At 38.3% G+C, this 22,059-nt stretch overlaps 1 protein-coding gene across 3 annotated transcripts in view; it reads right to left on the reverse strand.

Annotated features, from left to right (window-relative positions):
- Positions 1-787: 787 nt before the first annotated feature.
- DCTN4 (dynactin subunit 4) overlaps positions 788-22,059 on the reverse strand; it is a 43,766-nt gene continuing 22,494 nt past the window's right edge. For all 3 annotated transcript variants that reach the window (XM_032158378.3, XM_032158377.2, XM_058440041.1), the window contains 5 exons: positions 14,943-15,016; positions 11,750-11,804; positions 10,322-10,429; positions 7,617-7,714; positions 788-3,385 (listed from right to left, as the gene is read on the reverse strand). In XM_032158378.3, coding sequence (XP_032014269.1) covers positions 3,172-3,385; positions 7,617-7,714; positions 10,322-10,429; positions 11,750-11,804; positions 14,943-15,016 — 549 coding nt within the window. In that variant the 3' untranslated portion in view covers positions 788-3,171. The remainder of the gene's footprint in view (positions 3,386-7,616; positions 7,715-10,321; positions 10,430-11,749; positions 11,805-14,942; positions 15,017-22,059) is intronic.

The following is a 22,059-nucleotide window of genomic DNA, read 5'->3' on the forward strand; positions in this document are numbered from 1 at the left end:
GAGAAATGGAGTGGCAGCTGAAGAGGAGAGTGAGGCCAATTTCTCTTTTAAGATGAGAGAAATCACACGCTGATGGAAAAGGAAGAGGAGAGCTGCCGATGCTATCTGTGAATAGGTAAGAGGATGAGCTTGAGTGTTAAGAGGTGGGGCTGGGTTCAGACAGGAAGAGTATGAATAATTCACCTAAGAGGAGGGAAGGAAGAGTTATGAAGGTACAGATGAAGGTGGATGAGTGGCCACTGGTGGAGTCAGACCACTGTGTATATTGCAAAGGCTATCTTTAGAAGCAATGACCCAGGATAAAAACTGGGAGGCCGAGGCGGGCGGATCACGAGGTCAGGAGATCGAGACCACGGTGAAACCCCGTCTCTACTAAAAATACAAAAAAATTAGCCGGGCATGGTGGCGGGCGCCTGTAGTCCCAGCTACTCAGAGAGGCTGAGGCAGGAGAATGGCGTGAACCCGGGAGGCGGAGCTTGCAGTGAGCCGAGATTGCGCCACTGCACTCCAGCCTGGGCGACAGAGCGAGACTCCGTCTCAAAAAAAAAAAACAAAAAACTGGCAGAGGTCTAACGACATTTATATAATGGTTCTGTGAATATGTATATAAGAAGCTCAAAGCAACATCTACTTATATATTATGGTGAACTAACCTGCTAAGAGATTTTAGATTACTTCATTTAAGGAATGGAAGGGAGCATGACCCGCCAACTCTCTTAACTCCACGCCTGTCTTGGCTCTGAGCTATGCTACTGAGTATCTACATGACAGCAAACAAAAGACACGCTCAAGCTTTGTCTGCTTTATTTCACTACATTAAGTTAAGCAATAAGGCAAAACAGTAACCTGTCATTCATAAAGATCAAGGAGTACCTCTCTGTCCCAAAAGGGACGAAAAAGGATGTTTCTTCACAAATATGCATGACACTTAGCTCATTATGCTGATAAGCACTTCAAACAAAAGAAAAGGTCAGTAGGTGAATCAAGTAACAAATCCAAATTAACTTAGCCTAAGTTTCCAAAACTGTAGTTTCAAGTGCTAATAGGATCTAACTTTCCTGTGGTGGTGCATACTGACTAGCATTAAAATTTTTGCACCTCATCTAATATAAAAAAGGCAACAAATACAATTCCTAATTCACCAGCTGCAGGTGTTGAATCATTTCTACGAACACACAGAATACTAGCTTGCACTAAAACCTATCTTGAGGAAACATTAAACCAATGGCTCTATTATTCTGCAAGTTAATTCGGCTTCTGAAGAAAAAAGTTTACGATCAAAGTGTTTTGTGTTTCTGTATATGGGAATGATGAGACCCATACTTCAACATTATTACTTTGGGGAATAAATACCAGCTACCTGCCATAAATGCATGACATGTGTGTAGTCTATGCAAACGTGTAAACATATGAAGCTATTCTCTACTCTATGCCCATTTCCTCCACTGGCAAATAGGGAGCAGTGATTTCACAGTAGGCTCTAGCAGGTAGTGAAATAAAAATTTGAGACTCTGTGGTGTCACAAAAAAATGAAACTCTATAGTCTGCAAACTTGTAATTACCCATCCCCCTGCTCCAACTCCTAAGAGGCTAAACCTTATTATTACCATAATGTTAGAGATGAGTATTTTCCTTCTTACACTGTATCACATATATTACTCTGTGGGACTGTTTCATAAAATTGGCTTGACCTTTGTACAATTAGTACAATTTAGTGTCTTTTAAAAGCTTCCTAAATATTTAAAACATTTTCAAGGGAAGCTTACAAGGACTATGCCCCATCTGTATTCTACATTATAATGTATCTTTAATTTTTTAAGACTTAAAACAAGACCAAGGTAAACAAAAAATCTGTATTTTCCTCAAGTCTCTTGGCCACTTAACTAACAATACTTTTACAGAAAACACGGTGCAGCTGGTGGTCTACTTTGTCAAGTTTCATTTTAGAAAACATCATAGAAATTAAGGTTAGCAACCCAACTCCAGGATACCAAGTGAAAACAGCAAGTCTGCTGTTAGGCCAGAATTGTGGGCTACTTGCTGAACTATTTTATGGTTTACAATCAAAATGGTCTTATTTGACTCACCACATGACAAAAGTCTTAAACTTAGTAAGGGGGAAAGTTCTTAATATCCAGTTTTGGATTCAAGAGATTATAACAGTTAATTTCCCCTTCAAATCAATGGAAAGAATGCTAGTTGAGAATATGCTAAAAATCTAACCTTTAAAATGTTTTCTGCATTCCAGAAATGAACCTGTCCACTCAGGTTTTCTTTGGGTTGTTTTCCAGGTCCCAAACAGAACAACTTAACCAAGTTAAAGAGGCAGAACAGGGAAGGGGTAGGAAGTAAGACAAATAAAGATTGCCCCCCTGTGGCAGCATTAATCCCTGGGTATTGTGGCAATATTGAAAACGAATGGAATTTGCTACCCCCTTGACATGACATGTAATTGCTTGCTTCTCAAATTCTTCTTAAAAGATCCATATTTTACTGGGAAAAAAATTAAGAACAACTAATATGTGTCCTGTATTCACTTAGAAAAAGAGGGCATATGAGAGTGCCTTAACAACTTCATAGGTTTTTCCAATCATCACAATACTAAAGATAATGTGACAATTCAATTTTTCAGTTATATGGAAATCTATGGCAAAATGGCAGCCATTATGGCAAGTGAAGGGTTATGTTTTAGACTGTTAGATGATATTTAATGGAATGCAGAAAGCAGTTGGTATATTGTGACCAATGCTGGATCATTAACAGCAGGTCTACCTTTGGGTTATCATTTAAGTTTCATCTGTGACATTGTGATCCTTAGTGAGATCAGATCAAGAGACAGTACAGTCAGAGTTTCTCAGGTGGTAAATACAATGCCATTCCAAGGAACACCCATCCCCTTTCCTAGGATGGAATTATGCTGCTGTTACTCAACGTGCAGGGCTCAGTGAGGGAGACACAGACTTACTGGTGTCAACAGGGGTGAGAGCAAGAGCAACAGCAGCTACCCTGTGTTCCCAATGCCTTGCCTATGCTCCCACTTTCTTAGCAATAGAATTCCGTAGTGCACGGGTACATCGTTATAAACAAGGCCTAATGAAGCAGCAGCTTCCACATTTTAACGCAGGTTTATGTTGATACTGTCCTTTGGGATCTGCCCTCCAATGGAACCTTTTAAGGAAGAAGCGGGCCCAAGCTAAGTTCCACATGCTGGGTGAGCCAGATGACTTCTGTTCCCTGGTCACTTTCTTCAATGGGGCGAATGGGGGCTGCCAGGTTTTTAAAATCATGCTTCATCTTGAAGCACACGGTCACTTCACCCTCCTCACGCTGTGGTGTAACTTTGATGAAAATACCCACTTTGTTGGCCTTTCTGAAGGCTATAATGCTACGGAAAGAAAAAAAAAAGCAAGTATTAGGTAGATAAAAAAATCAGCCAAACCACTAAGACTTACAGTAAAAGTCTTTCACCTTATTCTTTCCTTCAGCACACACAGAAACCTATAAACGCTTTGTTCTCAACCTACCAAGTATTTTTTTGTTTTGTTTTGAGACACAGTCTCGCTCTGTCGCCCAGGCTGGAGTGCAATGGCTCCATCTTGGGTCACTGCAACCTCTGTTTCAGAGGCTCAAGTAATTCTCCCACCTCAACCTCCCGAGTAGCTGGGACTACAGGCATGCACCACGACACCCGGCTAGCTTTATCTATTAATATGTATATTTTTTGGTGGAGATGGGGTTTTGCCGTGTTGCCCAGGCTGGTCTCGAACAGCAGGGCTCAAGTGATCTGCTTGCCTTGGCCTCCCAAAGTGCTGGGATTACAGGCATAAGCCAACACGTCGGCCATATATTTTTCTATGAGCTTATACTTTTCTGCTTTTCTAACCAATACAGATGGCACACACTATTCCATAACTTGCTTTTTTTTAACTCTGTTTATCACAAACACCTTTTGATGCTGGTATATACAGACCATCTACCTTCTATGTAATGGTTGCATAGTATTCAATTATGTGTTTACCATAATTGGCATATACTGAGGTTGCTGCCAATTTTTCTCTATTATAAACAATGGTGCTGCAAACATCCCTTTACATTTACCTCTGTGCAAATGTGGTAATATTTCTATAGAACATAGACTCATACCGTGGAAAGTTATTTTTTTATTTTTTATTTTATTTTTTTGAGACGGAGTCTCGCTCTGTCACCCAGGCTGGAGTGCAGTGGCACGATCTCGGCTCACCGCAACCTCCGCCTCCTGGGTTCCAGCGATTCTCCTGCCTCGGCCTCCTGAGTAGCTGGGATTACAGGCGCACACCACCACGCCCGGTGTAATTTTAGTAGAGATGGGGTTTCACCATATTGGTCAGGCTAGTCTCGAACTCCTGATCTCAGGTGATCCACCCGCCTCGGCCTCCCAAAGTGCTGGGATCACGGGATCACAGGTGTGAGCCACTGCACCTGGCCTTATTTTTATTTTTTAGAGACAAGGTTTTGCTCTGTTACCCAGGCTGGAGAGCAGTGGCACGATCACAGTTCATGGTAGCCTTGACCTCCTAAGCTCAAACGATCCTTCTGCCTCGGCCTCCCAAAGTGCTGGGATTACAGGCATGAGCCACCATGCCTGGCCATACTTTGTGAAGTTTTACTAACCCAGTGCTTTAAGGGGAATTTTGGAACACCATAAATCAAGAGCGTTTTTGTAAATAACTTATGTAATTAGGAATTTTAGCACAAAAATGTCTCTTCATTGAGGTTTCCATTTCAATTTCCCCTCATTTGTGCATGAAGTTTGTACTTTAATAACTTAGTTTCTGAAAGTAAAAGGGCAATGAAATAAACAGAATTTGTCTACTATCCAAATGACATTCAGTTACTCTAAGAAAGGTTATTGGGATTACATATTTACATATTTATACAGTGTTAGTTTCCAGAAATCTGAAAGCTCCATTAAATCTAATAATGTAAAATATAATTAATTCGGTTTTTAATTACTCTATCATGTAATCAGGCTGAAATTTGATATCTCAGACAATCATTCCAGAAGTATATCTTGGCTTAACAAATTTCTGTACCTAATTAATTTGAGGACCCACATAAAGCAAGGATTTGAGAGAACACATTTTGTACTGTACAACTCAGTACATTTTCTATTACAGTAACTAACCAAACCTTTGATTTGTATGAGTCATGTAAAAAATTATTCAAACAGTTTAAAATGGTAAAAAGGAAAACGTCAGTCTTTCTTTCTATCCTTAATTTCCCAGGCAATCACTGATACCTGGGAAGCTTTTCCAAACCAAATTTGGATTTCTGGTCCCTCGCTAGACTTGCTAAAAAAATCCTCTGGGGTTGGGGTCTGGAATGCTATTGAACAACAAAACAAAACAACACCTGACCTGGTGCTTTCTGAAGTTAACCCACATTTGGTAATCACTAAACTAATCTCACCTTTGCCTTCACTTTATTTTTCTTTTCTTTTCTTTCTTTTTTTTTTTTTTGAGACTGTGTCTTGCTCTGTTGCCCAGGCTGGAGTGTACTGGCGTGATCTGCAGTCAATGCAACCCCTGCCCCTAGGGTTCAAGAGATTCTCCCATCTCAGCCTCCCGAGAAGCTGGGATTACAGGCACGTGCCACCATGCCTGGCTAATTTTTTTATTTTTAGTAGAGACAGGATTTCGCCATGTTGGCCAGGCTGGTCTCGAACTCCTGACCTCAAGTGATCTGCCTGCCTCAGTCTCCCAAAGTGCTGGGATTACAGGCATAAGCCACCGCACCTGGCTTCACTTTATTTTTCTAACCCACCTTATGTTATCTCTTCTCTCTAATATCTTGTTGAGAAACTTTTGATCATTCTGTCAAAAAACAGTAAATGGGTCGGGCATGGTGGCACACGCCTGTAATCCCAGCACTTTGGGAGACCAAGGCGGGTGGATCACTTTAGGTCAGGAGTTCAAGACCAGCCTGGGCAACATGGCAAAACCCCATCTCTACTAAAAATACAAAAATTGGCCAGGCGTGGTGGTGCTTGCCTGTAATCCAAGCTCCTCAGGAAGCTGAGGCAGGAGAATTGCTTGAACTCGGGAGGTGGAGGTTGCAGTGAGCAGGAGATCACGCCATTGCACTCCAGCCTGGGTGACAGAGACTCCTTCTCAAAAAACAAAACAAAGACCGTGAATGTTCCCTGTGCCAGTTTATTAAGCGATTATTTTTCAGCTCCAAGCGCACCTCTCTCAGTTTTGCTTTGTGACACGAGATTCTGCTCAGACCATATCTGCTGGATCGGCTGGCTCTGTCAGGTTCTGTCAGTAGCAGGCTCTAATGGGAGACTAGAAGTCTGGAGGAGGAAGGGTCTTGCTCTTCCTTTAGAGATTCCTGTTTGCTTGTGGTCCCTGTTCCCTGTGGCCATCACTCCAAAAATATGTTTTTTTTTGTTTTTTGGTTTTTTTTTTTTTTGAGACAGGGTATCACTCTGTTGCCCAGGCTGGAGTGCAGTGGCACAATCACGGCTCACTGCAGCCTCAGCCTCCTGGGCTCAACTGATTCTCCCACCCTGGTATCTTGAGTAGCTGGGACTACAAGCATGTGCTGCTACACCTGGCTATTTTTAAAAATTTTTGTAGAGACGGGGTCTTACTATATTCCTAGGTTGGTTTCAAATTCCTGTGAAGCAATCCTCCTGCCTCAGCCTCCCAAAGTGTTGAGAATACAGGGGTGAGCCACCATGCCCAGCCCAGCAATGTTTCTTTACCCAGGAGGAAGTGGCAATAAGCAGTGGAAGTTTTCCAATTCTTGTATAATCATGCCACCCCTCCTTTGCAATCACGAGATGCCAGACCACGCAAGCAGTGTTCCCCTTCAGCTCACTGGAGGCCTGAGTTTCAGCTACATGGAGCTCTTTAAGTTCTAAATTTTAATAATTCTAACTATTTCCCTTTGTTCCCTCCACCTGAGGGGTGGTAGCTGGCTCATCAAATAGCTATCTTTGAAATTTTATGCCCATAAAGTAGCATAAAATTGCTACTTTAGTGTTCTTTTTCACTTTTTAAGTTACACAAGTGAACAATTATTTATATTAAATTCTCTGTTCAAATCATTGAAATCATTCAGTTTACAGACTGAACTCTCTGATGGTCACAGTCCCCAGTTACTGGAAGGTTTGGTTCTTTTCAGTTATTAGGTATGAAAGAGTAAAATCTATTAATTACTCCAAGGGGGTGGGGGTGGGGAACAAACCCAGTGATAAATCTATAGGGACAGAATATTGTATCCTGTCCACAACCATTAAAATCATATAATTAAAATTTTTTTTATTAATATGGGAAAATATATTCAAGTGAAAAAGGCTAAAAAACTGTATTTATAGAATGATCCCAATGAGGTGAGAAATATTTGGAAGGACAAATGCCAAAATGCTAATGGTGTTTATCTCTGGTGGTGGGATAATTTTATTTTCTTCTTCATGGTCTTATATATATTTCCCCAATTTTCTACAATAATTATTTTTAGAAACAGGAAGAAAAAAGTTATTTTAAAAAATCCAGACAGGAAAACTGGATATAAGTGGGCATTCTGTTATCAGCCAATTGTGGTATGGGGATCACAAAAAGATCACTCACTCGGGATCGTCCTGAAAGTCTTGAGGTTCTGCCAACTCATCATACTCTGCTGCTGCATCCTTGCCAGCTAAAACGAGCTCTTTGGGAGGCACCACCACCTGGAGAGCAACACAGAGAGACCTGCCTGAGAAGGGACCAGTGTGACAGAATATAGCAAAGTATGACATTGATTTAGACAAATGGAAGCACACAGCAAGTTTCAGGAAACATGCATACTACTTCTATGGAGTTTATAAGAACAAAGGTTTTAAGAGAAAGCTAAGTGGGTACTTACTTCATGGGCTCTGCAATGAGGAACTGGGGAGAACATGGGGGCTTCAATTGTCTTTAATGTTTTATCTTATTTATTTATTTTTTTTTTTGAGACGGAGTCTCACTCTGTCGCCCAGGCTAGAGTGCAAATGGCATGATCTCGGCTCACTGCAACCTCTGCCTCCTGGGTTCAAGCGATTCTCCTGCCTCAGCCTCCCGAGTAGCTAGGACTACAGGCGCCCACCACGCCTGGCTAATTTTTTGCATTTGTAGTAGAGACGGGGTTTCACTATATTGGCCAGGCTGGTTTCGAACTCCTGCCCTCATGATCCACTTGCCTCGGCCTCCCAAACTGCGGAATTACAGGTGTGAACCACCGCGCCCAGCCCTAATGTTTAATTTCTTAAGGGGATGGGGGAGAAATGGGTACTTGCCATATTATTATTCTTTTTTTTTTTTGATACATCTGAAACGTCCGTCATTAAGAACAACACAAAGGAGAAACACTGGTTCCAACACAATGTTTTTTGACATGGTACCAGCTGTTTCCTGGTACCTGATACATAAACTCACATGAGATACTGGGTGATTATGGTCATGGAAAACAATTAGCACTCTTCAGACTTATGTTGTAATTAGGCCTCAACTTTGCTCTATCGGAGGTTAACAGTTAACAGTGTCAATCAAATTTCTAATTATAGATACAAATGTGGGAGGGGAGGTATAAAGAGAGCTTTATAAAGATATGCTGTGCTTATGCATCAGGTACTTATTTCCGTCTGTCTTAACTGGAGCTGCTTATTAGTGTTAATAAAAAATGGAGCAGCAGGGCACAGTGGCTCAGACCTGTAATCCCAGCACTTTGGGAGGCCGAGGAAGGTGGATCACGAGGTCAAGCGATTGAGATCATCCTGGCCAACATGGTGAAACCCCGTCTCTACTAAAACACAAAAAATTAGCCGGGCATGATGGCAGGCGCCTGTGATCCCAGCTACTTGGGAGGCTGAGGTAGGGGAATCGCTTGAACTCGGGAGGCGGAGATTGCAGTGAGCCGAGACTGTGCCACTGCACTCCAGCCTGGCCACAGAGTGAGATTCCGTCTCAAAAAAAAAAAAGCAACAAGGACCAAATAAGTGAAATAAGTGTTATCTCTCTTTGGAGGTGATGCTAGTAAGTGAAATCATTAAAAAGCAGAAAAAGAAAAAAAGAGGACAGAAATTTTCTAATATTATTTGAGTAACAACTAAAGATACAGGCATCTTTTTAAACCATTTTTATTATAAATATCATGCTGAATTATGAATTAGTAATAGATGATCTATAGAGAAAGGCTCTTGTTCTAAAATTTCAAGTACTAGAAGTAGCAAAATATAAAGAGAGGCCATATTACATGCATTCAACTCACACTGAGTCAAAATCACCCACTTTAACAGTTTTTTTTTTTTTTTTTTGAGATGGAGTCTCACCTCAGCCGCCCACGCTGGAGTGCAGTGGTGCGATCTCAGCTCACTGCAACCACCGTCTCCCGGGTTCAAGCGATTCTCCCATCTCAGCCTCCCCAGTAGGTGGGATTACAGGCACCTGCCATCATGCCTGGCTAATTTTTTTATTTCAGTAGAGACGGGTTTCACCATGTTGGCCAGGCTGGTCTTGAACTCCTGACCTCAGATGATCCGCTCACCTCGGCCTCCCAAAGTGCTAGAATTACAGGCGTAAGCCACCAAGCCCAGCCTAGTTAGTGCTATGTTATGTATACTCTTTGTAAGGTAGAGGAATCTAGAGGAGGCATACCAGCTTCTAAATGATTTTAAACATATCATTTCTAAAAGGAAATGATATTTCACAAGTGTTGAAGAATGAATGTATGACACTGAGAGACCGAAGGGGCATGTATGTTAGGGGAGTCAGGATAGGAAGGAGGCATGCTAGGTAAAACGAATAGCATACACAGTTCTCCAGTGTCAAAGTTTATAACCCATTGGATCTGTCTGGATCACAACCACTAATATGTACGATTCAGGGAATGCTAAATTTGAGGAAGATCACAATGGAAGAACAGAGAGAAGAAATGTCATTAAGGGGCTCCTATGCTATGCCAAAAATCTGGACTTCATCTCAGTCAAGAGCAATGCTAAATGACCAGCATGCACAGAGTTAGATTTTAGAAGTATCGCCCTGGTGGCAATAGAGAAGAAATGGGTTGAAATGGAGGTGGTGGTATAAAAATAGCAAGGTCATTTAGGAAGTTATTGTCACAGTCCAGGTAAGAAACGATGAGGCCTTCAAATAGGGCAGTGTGTTTCAGGATAAAGTAAAAAAATTTAGGAGGTGGAATCAAAAGAACTTGCTGACTAGATGGGGAAAGGAGAGAGTGTGGAGTCTTTTAAGCCAGGTCAAATGAGGACACTCCAGGGAAAGTGAGGGTCAGTGAGGCTGAGGCAAAATGCTCCTACCTTGGCAGTGCTGTTGATATCATCAGGGTCCCCCTCCTCACACTCCAAGAGAGTCACATGGGTGAGGTTCTCAACTGGATTCGTAAGAGTCAGGAGGACCTGGCTCTCCTGGGGAATAGGAAACACATCTCTCAGACATTCGCTACTTTCTTAGCTGCTATACCAAATATTTCGCAAAATTACCATCCTCCCCATTACTCCTGAGTCATGATGCCCTACTTATACCTCTACATCACTGTATTCTCTACGTGCTTACTGATCCCTGTTCTATTCTCTATGTTAGACCAAATACTCTCTGGAGTTGCTATTTCACTGAGGAAATGGGACAGATTCCACTGAAGGGCCAGTTACTAGATCCAGAAATTCTGAGGAATGTTCATTATCTAAGTGAAGTTAAAACTCTTGTCTCACCCAGGCTGCCATTTAAGGACTGAAAAAGAGGCCCTCATAAATAAAATATGGGCGCCACAGGCCAGTCAGATGCATTAACAGAGCAAAAATGGCATACCAAAACTACAAAAACTTTTTAAAATTTTTATTATTTATTTATTTATTTTTGAGACAAGGTCTCACTGTTGCCCAGGCTGGAGTGCAGTGGCGTGATCATGGCTCACTGCAGCCTCGACCTCCTGGGCTCAGGTGATCCTCCCATCTCAGCCTCCTGAGTAGCTGGGACCACAGGTATGCACCACCATACCTGGCAGATTTTTTGTAGAGATAGGGTTTCCCCATGTTGCCCAGGCTGGTCTTGACCTCCAGGGCCCAAGCAATCTACTTATCTTGGCCTCCCAAAGTGCTGGGATTACAGGTATGAGCCACCATGCCCGATCTTATAAAAACTTTTTAGGACTTCTTGAACTGTGATAATTTGTCCTTGTTTGGTACTCTCTCTAGATAAGCAAAACAAATCTTTCAAATGAAGGACCATATAATAAATATTTGTGTTTTCAGGAGCAGCATGAAAGAAAAGAGTTAAAGAGTTTGCTGCAGAATATTCTACAATTCACTGGGTGTGAGTGTGGAAAGAAGGGGAGTAGATGAGGACTCCAAGGAAGAGAAGGGCTGTGGTATGGAAATCTGATTCCTAGTACCTGAAACATAACAAACAGGAGATTGTAAAGAATCTCTAGGCTGGAGGAGAACAAAAGATGCCTGTGGGATCCAACATTCTCTCCTTTCCTTTCCCCACCTATAATTTCACCTTAACATAATGTGCACCCTGCTCCTTCTCCCTACTTTTCATCAAAGATGCTGTTGTCAAGAATCTCAGTGTCAACAAATTTAAAGTCTTTATTATCTCAAACTGTCTTCTTTTCTATCCCTTGCTCACTGGATCCTGTGCCAAATACACACACAGCCACCCACATACACATTTACACACATCGTTGATCAATCCTTTTTCTTCCTGTCAATGAGCAAGGTACTAACCTTCATGTAGCGAAGGTTGGGAATTGACATGATTCTCACTTCTGGAATATAATTGCTATGCATAAATAAAAAAATGCATTAATGTTCATTGGAGTCTCTTAAAATTATTATTATTTTTTAAAGCTAGTGCAGTACATAAAGGATTTCATGTTAATTAGAACATATCAGAGAAAAATAATTTTAATGAACCATATCATCACAGTAAGAACTTAAGAAAAGACACTAAGACCAAACTGGTATGAGTTCTTTCTGAAATCTCATGTATATTTCTAGTTTAAACTGCCCAGGCCCCAGATTAGCATTTACATATCAAGATATTGCTTTGTAATGACTAAGGCAAGATATTTATCTCCTTGTGCCTTGGTTTTCCCAATTCTAAAATGAGGAAAATAATGGTATCTATCACTTGAGGTTATTGTGAAGAATACAAGCAAGAATGCTTTGAAAAGTGCTTGGAACAAAGCTCACATAAATGTTCATTATTGTGCATACATTAACGTAATACAAAATCTGTTGCAGAAACACTAAAAGTGGGGGAAAAAGTACATCTTAGAATCAGATATTTAAACTTTAAACGAGCTATTTTTCATGGTGACCAGCAGGATTACCTGAGTAACTTAACAGGAATTTAAGAAACTTTTGTCTTCCTGAATCTCAAAAAAACAAACACACACACACACACAAAAGCGACAACAATAAAAAGAAATTTAAGGACCCCACTTCTAAGAATTTGAATTCAGTAGGTCTGAGGTTTGATACCAGAGCTCTGTATTTTTTTTTTTTTTTTTTTGAGACAGCGTCTTGCTGTCACCCAGGCTGGAGTATAATGGCACAATCATGACTCACTGAAGCCTCGACCCCCCAGGCTCAAGTGATATTCCCACCTCAGCCTCCCAAGTAGCTGGGAGTACAGGTGTGTGCCACCATGCTCAGCTCATTTTTGGTTTTTTGTACAGACGAGGACTCACTATGTTGCCCAGGCTGGGCTTGAACTCCTAAGGCTCAAGCAATCCTCCTGCCTTGGCCTCCCCAAATGTTGAGATTACAGGCATGTGCCAAACACCTGGCCTCAGAGCATCTGTATTAAGATAGCCAGGCAATTCTAAAATGGTATCAGAAAAAAAAATCACTTTTTCTCAAAGCAAGCTTAAGAAATTGATGCTAAGCACAGGCTGCCATTCAGGGTTTCTGTAATGAGTATAATTCTTAAGAAAGGAGTTCATCCCAGACTTCACAAGTGCCATTTCTGTAGGTCTCTATTTCTAACCAATCATGTATTAAGAGTAGTTAGGAAAATGAACATATTTTATGGTGAGTTACAAGGCATTTGCAAACATAATTACTCATTTGATTCTTTTCAAGAATCCCAAGAGGAAGACATTATTCCCATTTCAGAGAGGAGGGAAGTAAGTTTAGACAAAAACAGTAAGTGACACAGACCCTCTTCCTGGCCCTCCTAGCTCCTCCTAACTCACCAGACATGCACTTCCCAACCTTTTTGTTTCCTAATACTTATTTTTAATTGCTGCATAATATTCTACAGTACAAGTTATCTCAATTTAACCAACTATTTCCTTGTTAATGGTTAATCAGTTTGACACTGATTAACTTTTGGTTAAACTGTTTGCAGCTTTTTGCCATTAATATATTCTAATACCTATCTTTGGAAATGCATCTTTATATATTGGTGATTTTGTTTCTACAGAATACATCCCTGAAACAGTACTGTTGGGTTAAAAGGTCTATGTAATTTGTTTTGATCTTTCCAGACCACTCTCCAAAAAGACTAGCAATTCAAGATTCTACCAACAATGTGTGCAAGTATGTGTTTACCCACATTCTCATGAGCACTAGATGCTAATTACTTTTTAAAACTTTTCCTATCAAGTCTTAGTTTCTTTCCATATACAGTGTATCTTCTGGCCATTTGAAATTCCTTTTCCATAAGCTACCTGTTCAAATCCCTTGTTCTACATTCCACTTTACTGCCTCCCTCTATTTTTATCTTTTCTATGCCTGGGATATCAAACTTTAGTTTGTCACGACTGCCAAATATTCTTTCTTGCTTTACTATTTGTCTCAGGACTTTGTTGCTAATTTTGTCTTAAAAAAATTTTTTTTTTCCTGAGAGAGAGAGTCCTCCTCCATTGTCTAGGCTGGAGTGCTGTGGCACAATCATAGCTTACTGCAGCCTTGACTTCCTGGGCTCAAGGGGTCCTCTCACCTCAGCCTCCCAAGTAGCTAGGATTACAGGTGCATGCCACTGCACCTGGCTAATTTTTAAAATTTTTTGTAGAGATGGGGTCTTACTATGTTGTCCAGGCTGGTCTTCAACTCATGGGCTCAAGTGATCCTCTTGACTCAGGCTTCCAAAGTGCTGGGATCACAAGTGTGAGCCACTGCACCTGGCTTTAATTTCATCTTTTATAACCACTATTTCTTTTTGCTAAGGTCAAAGGTGTTTCTTTTCTTTAATGGCTTCTGAGTTTCCTGTCTTGCTAAAGAAGGGCTCTCTTACTCCAAAGCCAGACAATACTTTCCTAATTTGTGAAAATATTTTTCTTGTTTGCCAGGTAATTTTAAAAATTTATGTATTAGAAAAGTATGATGAGATATGAAAAGTTTACATTTAATTAGATGAACACTGGGTAAGGTTTAAGTGGCAGTATTTGTCTCTAATTAGGACCATTCAGATAGCCTGATAGGTAGTTTTTATACACAAAATTCTCTTCTACTCACAAGTCCCAGAGAGTTAACACTAACTTAATCACTTTCATTCCAGTCAATGAAGTGTTATAACACAGGTAAGTAAAATGAACAGTTACAGGGATACTCTTCAATCAGCTATACTTTATTATTTTTTAATTTTTTTTGAAGGATTATTCCCAAACTCAGATACTTTATAATTTGTAATGATGACTAGTGACTTTCCACCAAATAATCAACATACCTTGTTGCTCCAGATCATACTGGGCCACTGTGTCCCTGATCCCAATACCCCTGAATCTATTTATCTTAAACTTCATGGCATGTAACTAAATTCAAAACCTAAACAGGAACAGAGTGTCAAGATTATTTTGATGTAATTTTTTTTTTTTTTACGCCAAGAGTAAATAGACTTCACACTGGGGAAGAAGAATAAACCAAAATAACTCAAAACAGTAACTGAAAACACCAATCCCAAAATACTCACACGGCGACCAATTGGATTTTGAATTTGATTGATGTTGGGTTAAATTCTGGCTTGCTCAAATTATGTTCACATTTCTAAAAAGAAAACAAATATAACACGCATCAGAAGACAACAACATACTTTGTTGATCCATAGAGTTGTGGATCAGAAGGGCAGCATTTACGAGAATTTTGTTTTGTTTTATTCTGCTATAAGACCATGTGTTTTTGAATAGTGTATAGCAGCCAAAGTTTATAAAAGATGTTTGCACTTCCTGATATGTGCAACTGTACTATCCAATATTATTATATCTCTGTGGTACTTAAAAACTACTAAAATAACACATACTGAGTACTTGTATTTGCTAAACAACGTGCTCACTGGTTTAACTGGATTTAAATATCACATCAACTTTATGAGCTAGGTATAGGTATTACATTAAGGTTGCCATATTATAGATGATTAAAATGGTATACAGGAAGGGTAAGTAACCTGTGCAACTTCATACAGCCAATAAAAATGAACACTGGAATTTAAATTCAGGTAGCAAAATTCCCGATCCTATGCTTTAAAGTACAGTAACAATGATTATTTTTGAGATAGGGTATCACTCTGTTACCCAGGCTGGAGTGCAGTGGCACAATCAAAGCTCACTACAGCGTCCAGCTCCTGGGCTCAAGTAATCTTCCTGCCTTGGCCTCCCAAAGTGCTGGGATTACAGGCATGAGCCACTGCACTAGGACGGTATTAATTATTTACTACTTTCTTAAATACACACTACATATACCTGGTTAAAAAATTTTTTTAACAGAACAAAAAAGGTGTCCAGTGTAAAGATTACCCGTTATCTGTCTGTCCCCTTGTTCCTCTCCCCAGATAGCCTATGCACATAAAAGTACAAGCATACATCACCTTGCTTTTTTCACAATAACACAAAAGGGAACATTTTATATTTATTCTCTTGCTTTTTTTCATTTATTCTATCTTGGAATTAATTCCATTTCAGTACATATAGAGAGGCCTCTGTGTCCCACTGTAACAATTTCTATAACTTACATAAGGTAGAAATTGATGGACATTCAGGATGTTTCCATTATTTTGCTACTGTAAGTAATGCAGCAATGAGTGTTCTTGTACATGAATCATTTCCTAAGTGTCTAAGTATCTGTAAGACAATCTCCTAAGAGTAGATCAAAGGGTGTATACATTTGCTATTTTAATGGATACTGAAATATAACTGACTAATCTGATGATTATGAAATATTCCATTGCAGTTAATTTTTTAAAATTTTTCATTTTCTCATTGCAGTTTTAATGTACATTTCCCTGATTAGTGTATAAATTTGAGTATCTTTCATATTTATTGGCTATTGGGATTTCCTCTGCCGTAACTTGAATGTTAGGATCTACTGGTTATTTTTATTTCCTTGCTGATTTGCTGATATTAACAATAGATATTAATCTACTGTTAATAATATACCTTGAAAATTACTTTTCTCAGTCTGTGGCTTATCTTTTCATTTCTTTATGGGTTTTCTTTGGCATGAGGCTACAAGTTTTACTTTTAATGAAGTAAAATATGTAACTTTACATTATAGTTTGTGCTTATTTGTATTACTTATGAAACATTCCCCTACCCAGAAGTCATGAAGGTATTCTCCTCTATTTCCTTCTAGAAGTTTGGCTCTTCAAATTTCCAATGTTCCTGACATTAACTTCTATGTAGGGTGAGGTAGCAACCCAATTTTATTTTCTTCCATATAATCACTTGACCTAGCAAAATGTAATTGCCTATTCTTTCCCCAGTGATCTACAATGCCATATTTAGTATATAACAAATTTTCTAATATGCATGGGTCTCGTCTGCATATATATAGACACACCTTTTTTTTGTTTATATGTATGTTTGTAGTTTCCCTCCTCTTTTATACAGAAGTTGCATACCTACCATGCACTCTGCTTTTTGCATTTAAAAATGTATCCCATATTAACACATTCTTTTAAATAAATTTATAGTACTCATTGTGTGGATATACTATAATCTCTGCATATTTTGGTTTGTATTTGTGGAGGTGCAAGGTAGATTCCTAAAAGTGAAGTTGATGAAACAAAAGGTAACTTTACTTTTGGTAGATATTACTATATTAATGGCACATTATATAACCATATTTATATAAATTTATATCAATTTAATTTATATATAACTATTTCTATTACTAATCTTTTTTAAGAAATCAACTTCTGATTCTGTTGCCCTTCTGTATTTTCGTTTCTTAATTTATTGTATTTTATATTGGTTTCTTAATTTATTAACACCTGTTCTCTTTGGACTTTGCTGGGTTTTTTTTCTAACTTCTTGAAATGGATGCTGACATCGCTAATCTTTTAATATTTCTTCTTTTCTAATATATATTGTATAGCTAAGCACAGCCTTAGTTGTATCCTGCAAGTTTTGCTATAAAGAAATTACTGATTTCTAACTTAACTGCGTTGTGATCAAATAATATACTTTAATAATTTCATCTTCCAGCTGACAGCCTCAGCAAGAGAAAGCATAGGGACTCCAATGGCAGCAGCAGCACGTGCAAAGAAACAATCATGAAAGTTGGTAGACAATATTGGATGGGTGCCCCAGGTCCTTCCAAGCTGGCTATTCATATATTTTGTTATTTAAAACAAACCTATATTTATTTATTTTTTGAGACAAGTTTTGCTCTTGTTGCCCAGGCTGGAGTACAATGGCGCAATCTCAGCTCACTGCAACCTCCGCCTCCTGGGTTCAACCAATTCTCCTGCCTCAGCCTCCCGACAAACCTCTATTTTAAGCAGAATTAAAAAAAAAAATAAGCTGGTGTAAGGCTATATGACTTTTGATCAAACCAACGAGATGCAGGGCTTCTAAATATAAGGGATCATCTGAAATGAATGTTGTTTGAAATAACTGTCTAATTTTGAGGGTTCCAGTATTTACGTGAAAATTTAACAATTTTTAAAGAAGTCCTTGGAAATTGGTATTGACAATAAATCTCCTTAAAATATAATTTTAAAGCTTTTCTTTTTTTTAAATTTATTATTATACTTTAAGTTTTAGGGTACATGTGCACAATGTGCAGGTTTGTTACATATGTATACATGTGCCATATTGGTGTGCTGCTCCCATTAACTCGTCATTTAGCATTAGGTATATCTCCTAATGCTATCCCTCCCCGTTCTCCCCACCCTTTAAAGCTTTTCAACACACTGGAACTCTCCCCGGCTTTGAACCAACCCCACAACTGAGCAGAGCCACCTCCTCGAGACATGCATTGCTCTGCTTGCTGGATACTCTAACAGCTTGAACAAGGGAGCTCACTTAAGAAGAGATATTGTGTAGTTTAAAACACATTAGTTTGTATAAAATAACTTCTCATAAATTTCTCATAAATTAAAGCTGCAGTACAATTCACTTAGTCGTTAGTTAGGCCAATCCTCCCCGCCATTATCCTTGCTCTGCGATAAATCACCATTAAAAACCATTATAATGTTTTTAATAATATCAGCTGGCACTTAAATATTTTTGGAGTGAAAATTATTCCTAAAGTTATCCATGACTCCCACAAAAATACAGTTTTATCATATTGAAGAGACCTGTACTGATTTGCCAAAATTCCGCAACTTAGCAAAGGTATTACCTTCCTTGGATTTGTACTTTGTGATATAGAATGCTGTACCGTGGGCTGGTTATGTTAACTGAAAAAAATAGTCATTACCCAAGTTTTGCAGCACTCTAAACTTAAGCACAAGAACAGCTGTTCACATCTTTTAGCACTGCACGTTTATCTACCTTACAAATGCCATGTGTCAAAATCATGGTTTTGTAATTGCTAAGGTATGATATGTCAGGTTATTTGAAAACAATTACTTTTTGAAGTAATTGTGACCACAAAGCATCATTTTTACATGAAAAGTTGTCTATCATTTGAAATTACCCAAATGATGTCTTGATCTGAAGCACAAACCCCAGGTACTTAATGTTTTTAATAATATGGTGCCACTGCAGGGGTTACGGGTGGTGGGGAAGAACAAAGATAATGGTGGGGAGGATTGGCCTAACTAACCACCAAGTGAATTGTACTGCAGCTTTTACTTATGAGAAATCCTTATCTGGGATATTTGAGGGCAGCTGCAAACTAAAAACAATCCAGTAAATGTACTTTGTTTATATTTTGTACCAGGCAATTATCAACTGCTAAATAATAGCTTTCATATTTGCAACTGTTGCATACAGAGTACTTTTGCTAAAAGGTGATTAGCTCTTGCCTTTAATTTTACAGTGCTTAATGTGATAAACTTCCAGTCATGTTTCCTATAAAACAGACCATTTAATATATATATATATATACCACAGTAATAGTATAACATACTATTTTAAAATTATTTTTTTCTACTTAAAATATTTAATTTAAGGCTTCTTAGGACATTTCTAAAGCAGATTAAATCCAATAAGCTTCCTGATGATTTTTTTGTAACTGGAGATAGTTTTTTCAACTGAAATAACATTTCAGCTAAATAAAGCATTTTTAAATATTGATATTTGATAAAAAATTGCCTTGTATAATTTCTGTAAATTATATTTGTTCTGAAAAAGGTATAATGCCCTAATGTTAAAAGATTTTAAAGAAATTCTTATCCTTTGATTTTTAAAACTCTGATCTAATGATAAAATTCTATAAATTTTCATTTTCCAGTGCAGTTAGGTAGCAAAATAGTTGGTAATTCGTAACTTTCACCTATTAAAATATAAACACACAACAAGCAAATGTATTTAAGAGTACTAAATGGAAATAAAGTGTTCAAAAGAGAAAGGCTTGTGTTATTGAGCATCTTAGCTTATTTATTATTATAAAGTATAAATGTGACTTAAAGAAATCTTTTCTTGTTAATAAAAACTTTCTTTTAACTGAAAAAGAATTTCATCTTCTGAAAAATGTTCATACTTACTTTATAATAACCCAGTATATAATCAACCTTTATAAGTGTTCTGTGTGTACTTGAAAAGAATGCATATATTCTGTGGACATTGGGTACAGCGGTCAATATATGCCCATTTGGTCAAGTTTGCTAGTTAAATTGTCCAAATGTTCTATATTCTTACTGATTTTCATCTATTTGTTCTCTTGGTTACTGAGAGAAGTGTGTCAAAATTTCCCAAAATGATTTGTCCATTTATGTAATTTTTTCAAATGTCGCTTTATATATTTTGAGTCTATTATTCAGTGCACATGACTTTAGACAGTTATATCTTCTTTGTAAATTGCATCTTTTTTTTAAACAAATTATCCCTCTTTTAAAAAAATTAGTGTTTGTCCAATATCTTTCCCACTTCTCTCTACTTTCTACTTTTCTGGGTTCTCATGTTTGTGCTTCTTGTAATAAGCATATACATGGATCACTGCAATTTGCTTTATTATTTAGACTGACAATGTTTGTCTTTTAATGGAAGCATTTAGTTCATTGGTATTTAATGTAAATACTGATACATGTGGATTTTAATCTACTATCTTACTACACACATTCTTTTTTTTTTTTTTTTAAACAGACAGGGTCTTGCTTTGTCACCCAGGCTGGAGTGCAGTGGTGTGACTACCGCTCACAGCAGCCTCAACCTCCTGGGCTCAAGCAATTCTCCTGCCTCAGCCTGCCGACTTGCTGGGACTACAGGTGTGAACCACCAAACTGGCCTTTTTTTTTTTTTTTTTTTGGTAGAGACAGGGTCTCCCTATGTTGCCTAGGCTGATCTCAAACTCCTGGGCTCGAGTGATCTTCCTGTCTTGGCCTCTCAAAGTGTTGTGATTACAGGCATGGGCCCAGGCCTTCTATCTGAACTACCAATTCAATGTTCCTTTGCCCCTTCTTTTTCTTTCTTTTTATAAAGGTTTTTCATTATAGAAATTTTCTAACATGTACAAAAATATAGAATGGTATTACAAATCTCTAGGTACCCATCACCCAACTTCAACAATTATCAACTTCAGAATATATATGCAGGACTTGAATCTATGCTCTCAGGTTAAACAAACAAAAAGAATCAGCAACTTGTTATCAAAAATTAGCAACAATGGCCAATCTTGTTTCATTTATACTCTTACCCATTCCTCATCCCTCATTATTTTGCATCAAATATCAGAGACCAAGTCATTTCTTCCATAAATATTTCTGTATGTATCTCCAAAAGATAAAGACATTAAAAAACAAACAAAGTACTATCATTATTCCTAAAAAAGAAAAAATACAATTTTTTTTTTTTTTTTAAGAGACAGGGTCTTACTGTGTTGCCTAGGCTGGAGTGCAGTGGCTATTCACAGGCACGATCATCACACACTACAGTCTCAAACTCCTCAGGCTCAAGGGATTCTCCTGCCTCAGCTTCCAGAGTAGCTGGGACTACAAGTGCATGTCACTGTGCCCTGCCCAATAGTTCTTTAATAGCATCAAAAATGCTACCAGTGTTTAAATTTTCTCAAAGATTTCACAAATTTTTCTTTCCTTCTTTCCTCTTTCCCTTCTTCCCTCCTCCCCTGGGCCCTTTCTTTGTTTTGTTTGAATCCAAATCTATATAAAATCTATACATTGTGTTTGGTAAAATTTTAAGTCTCTTCTAATCTAGAGAATGATTAAGTAACATGAGCCACTAGCGACATGTGGTTATTTAAATGAAATTAAAGACTGACTCAGTACCTCAGCTGCACTATCACATTTCATGTGCTCAAGAGCCACATGTGCCTAGTGGCTATCATGCGGGACTGTACAGACACAGAATACTTCTATCACCATAGAAAGTTCTGTTGGATAGTACTCATCTAAAAGGTTTCTTTTCCATTTTGTTTTTACAATTTATTTATTGAAGAAACTCTGTCATTTGTTCTGTAGATTACCAGAGCCTGGATTTTGCTGATTTTTCTTTTTTCTTGCTTTCTTTTAAATTGATTATTTTTTATTGGTCCTCCCTGAGTCTGAACACTACCCTAAAAGTTACACACTCTTTCACTATTCTTTTAGGGATTAACCCTATGTACTTAACCTTCAGATACTTCATTTTCTACATTTGTAAAACAGGTTTAACAGTAGTACCTACCTCACAGAGTTGTAAGAGTTGTTT

This window comes from Hylobates moloch, unplaced genomic scaffold (genome assembly GCF_009828535.3).
Source record: "Hylobates moloch isolate HMO894 unplaced genomic scaffold, HMol_V3 SCAFFOLD_6, whole genome shotgun sequence".
NCBI lineage: Eukaryota > Metazoa > Chordata > Mammalia > Primates > Hylobatidae > Hylobates > Hylobates moloch.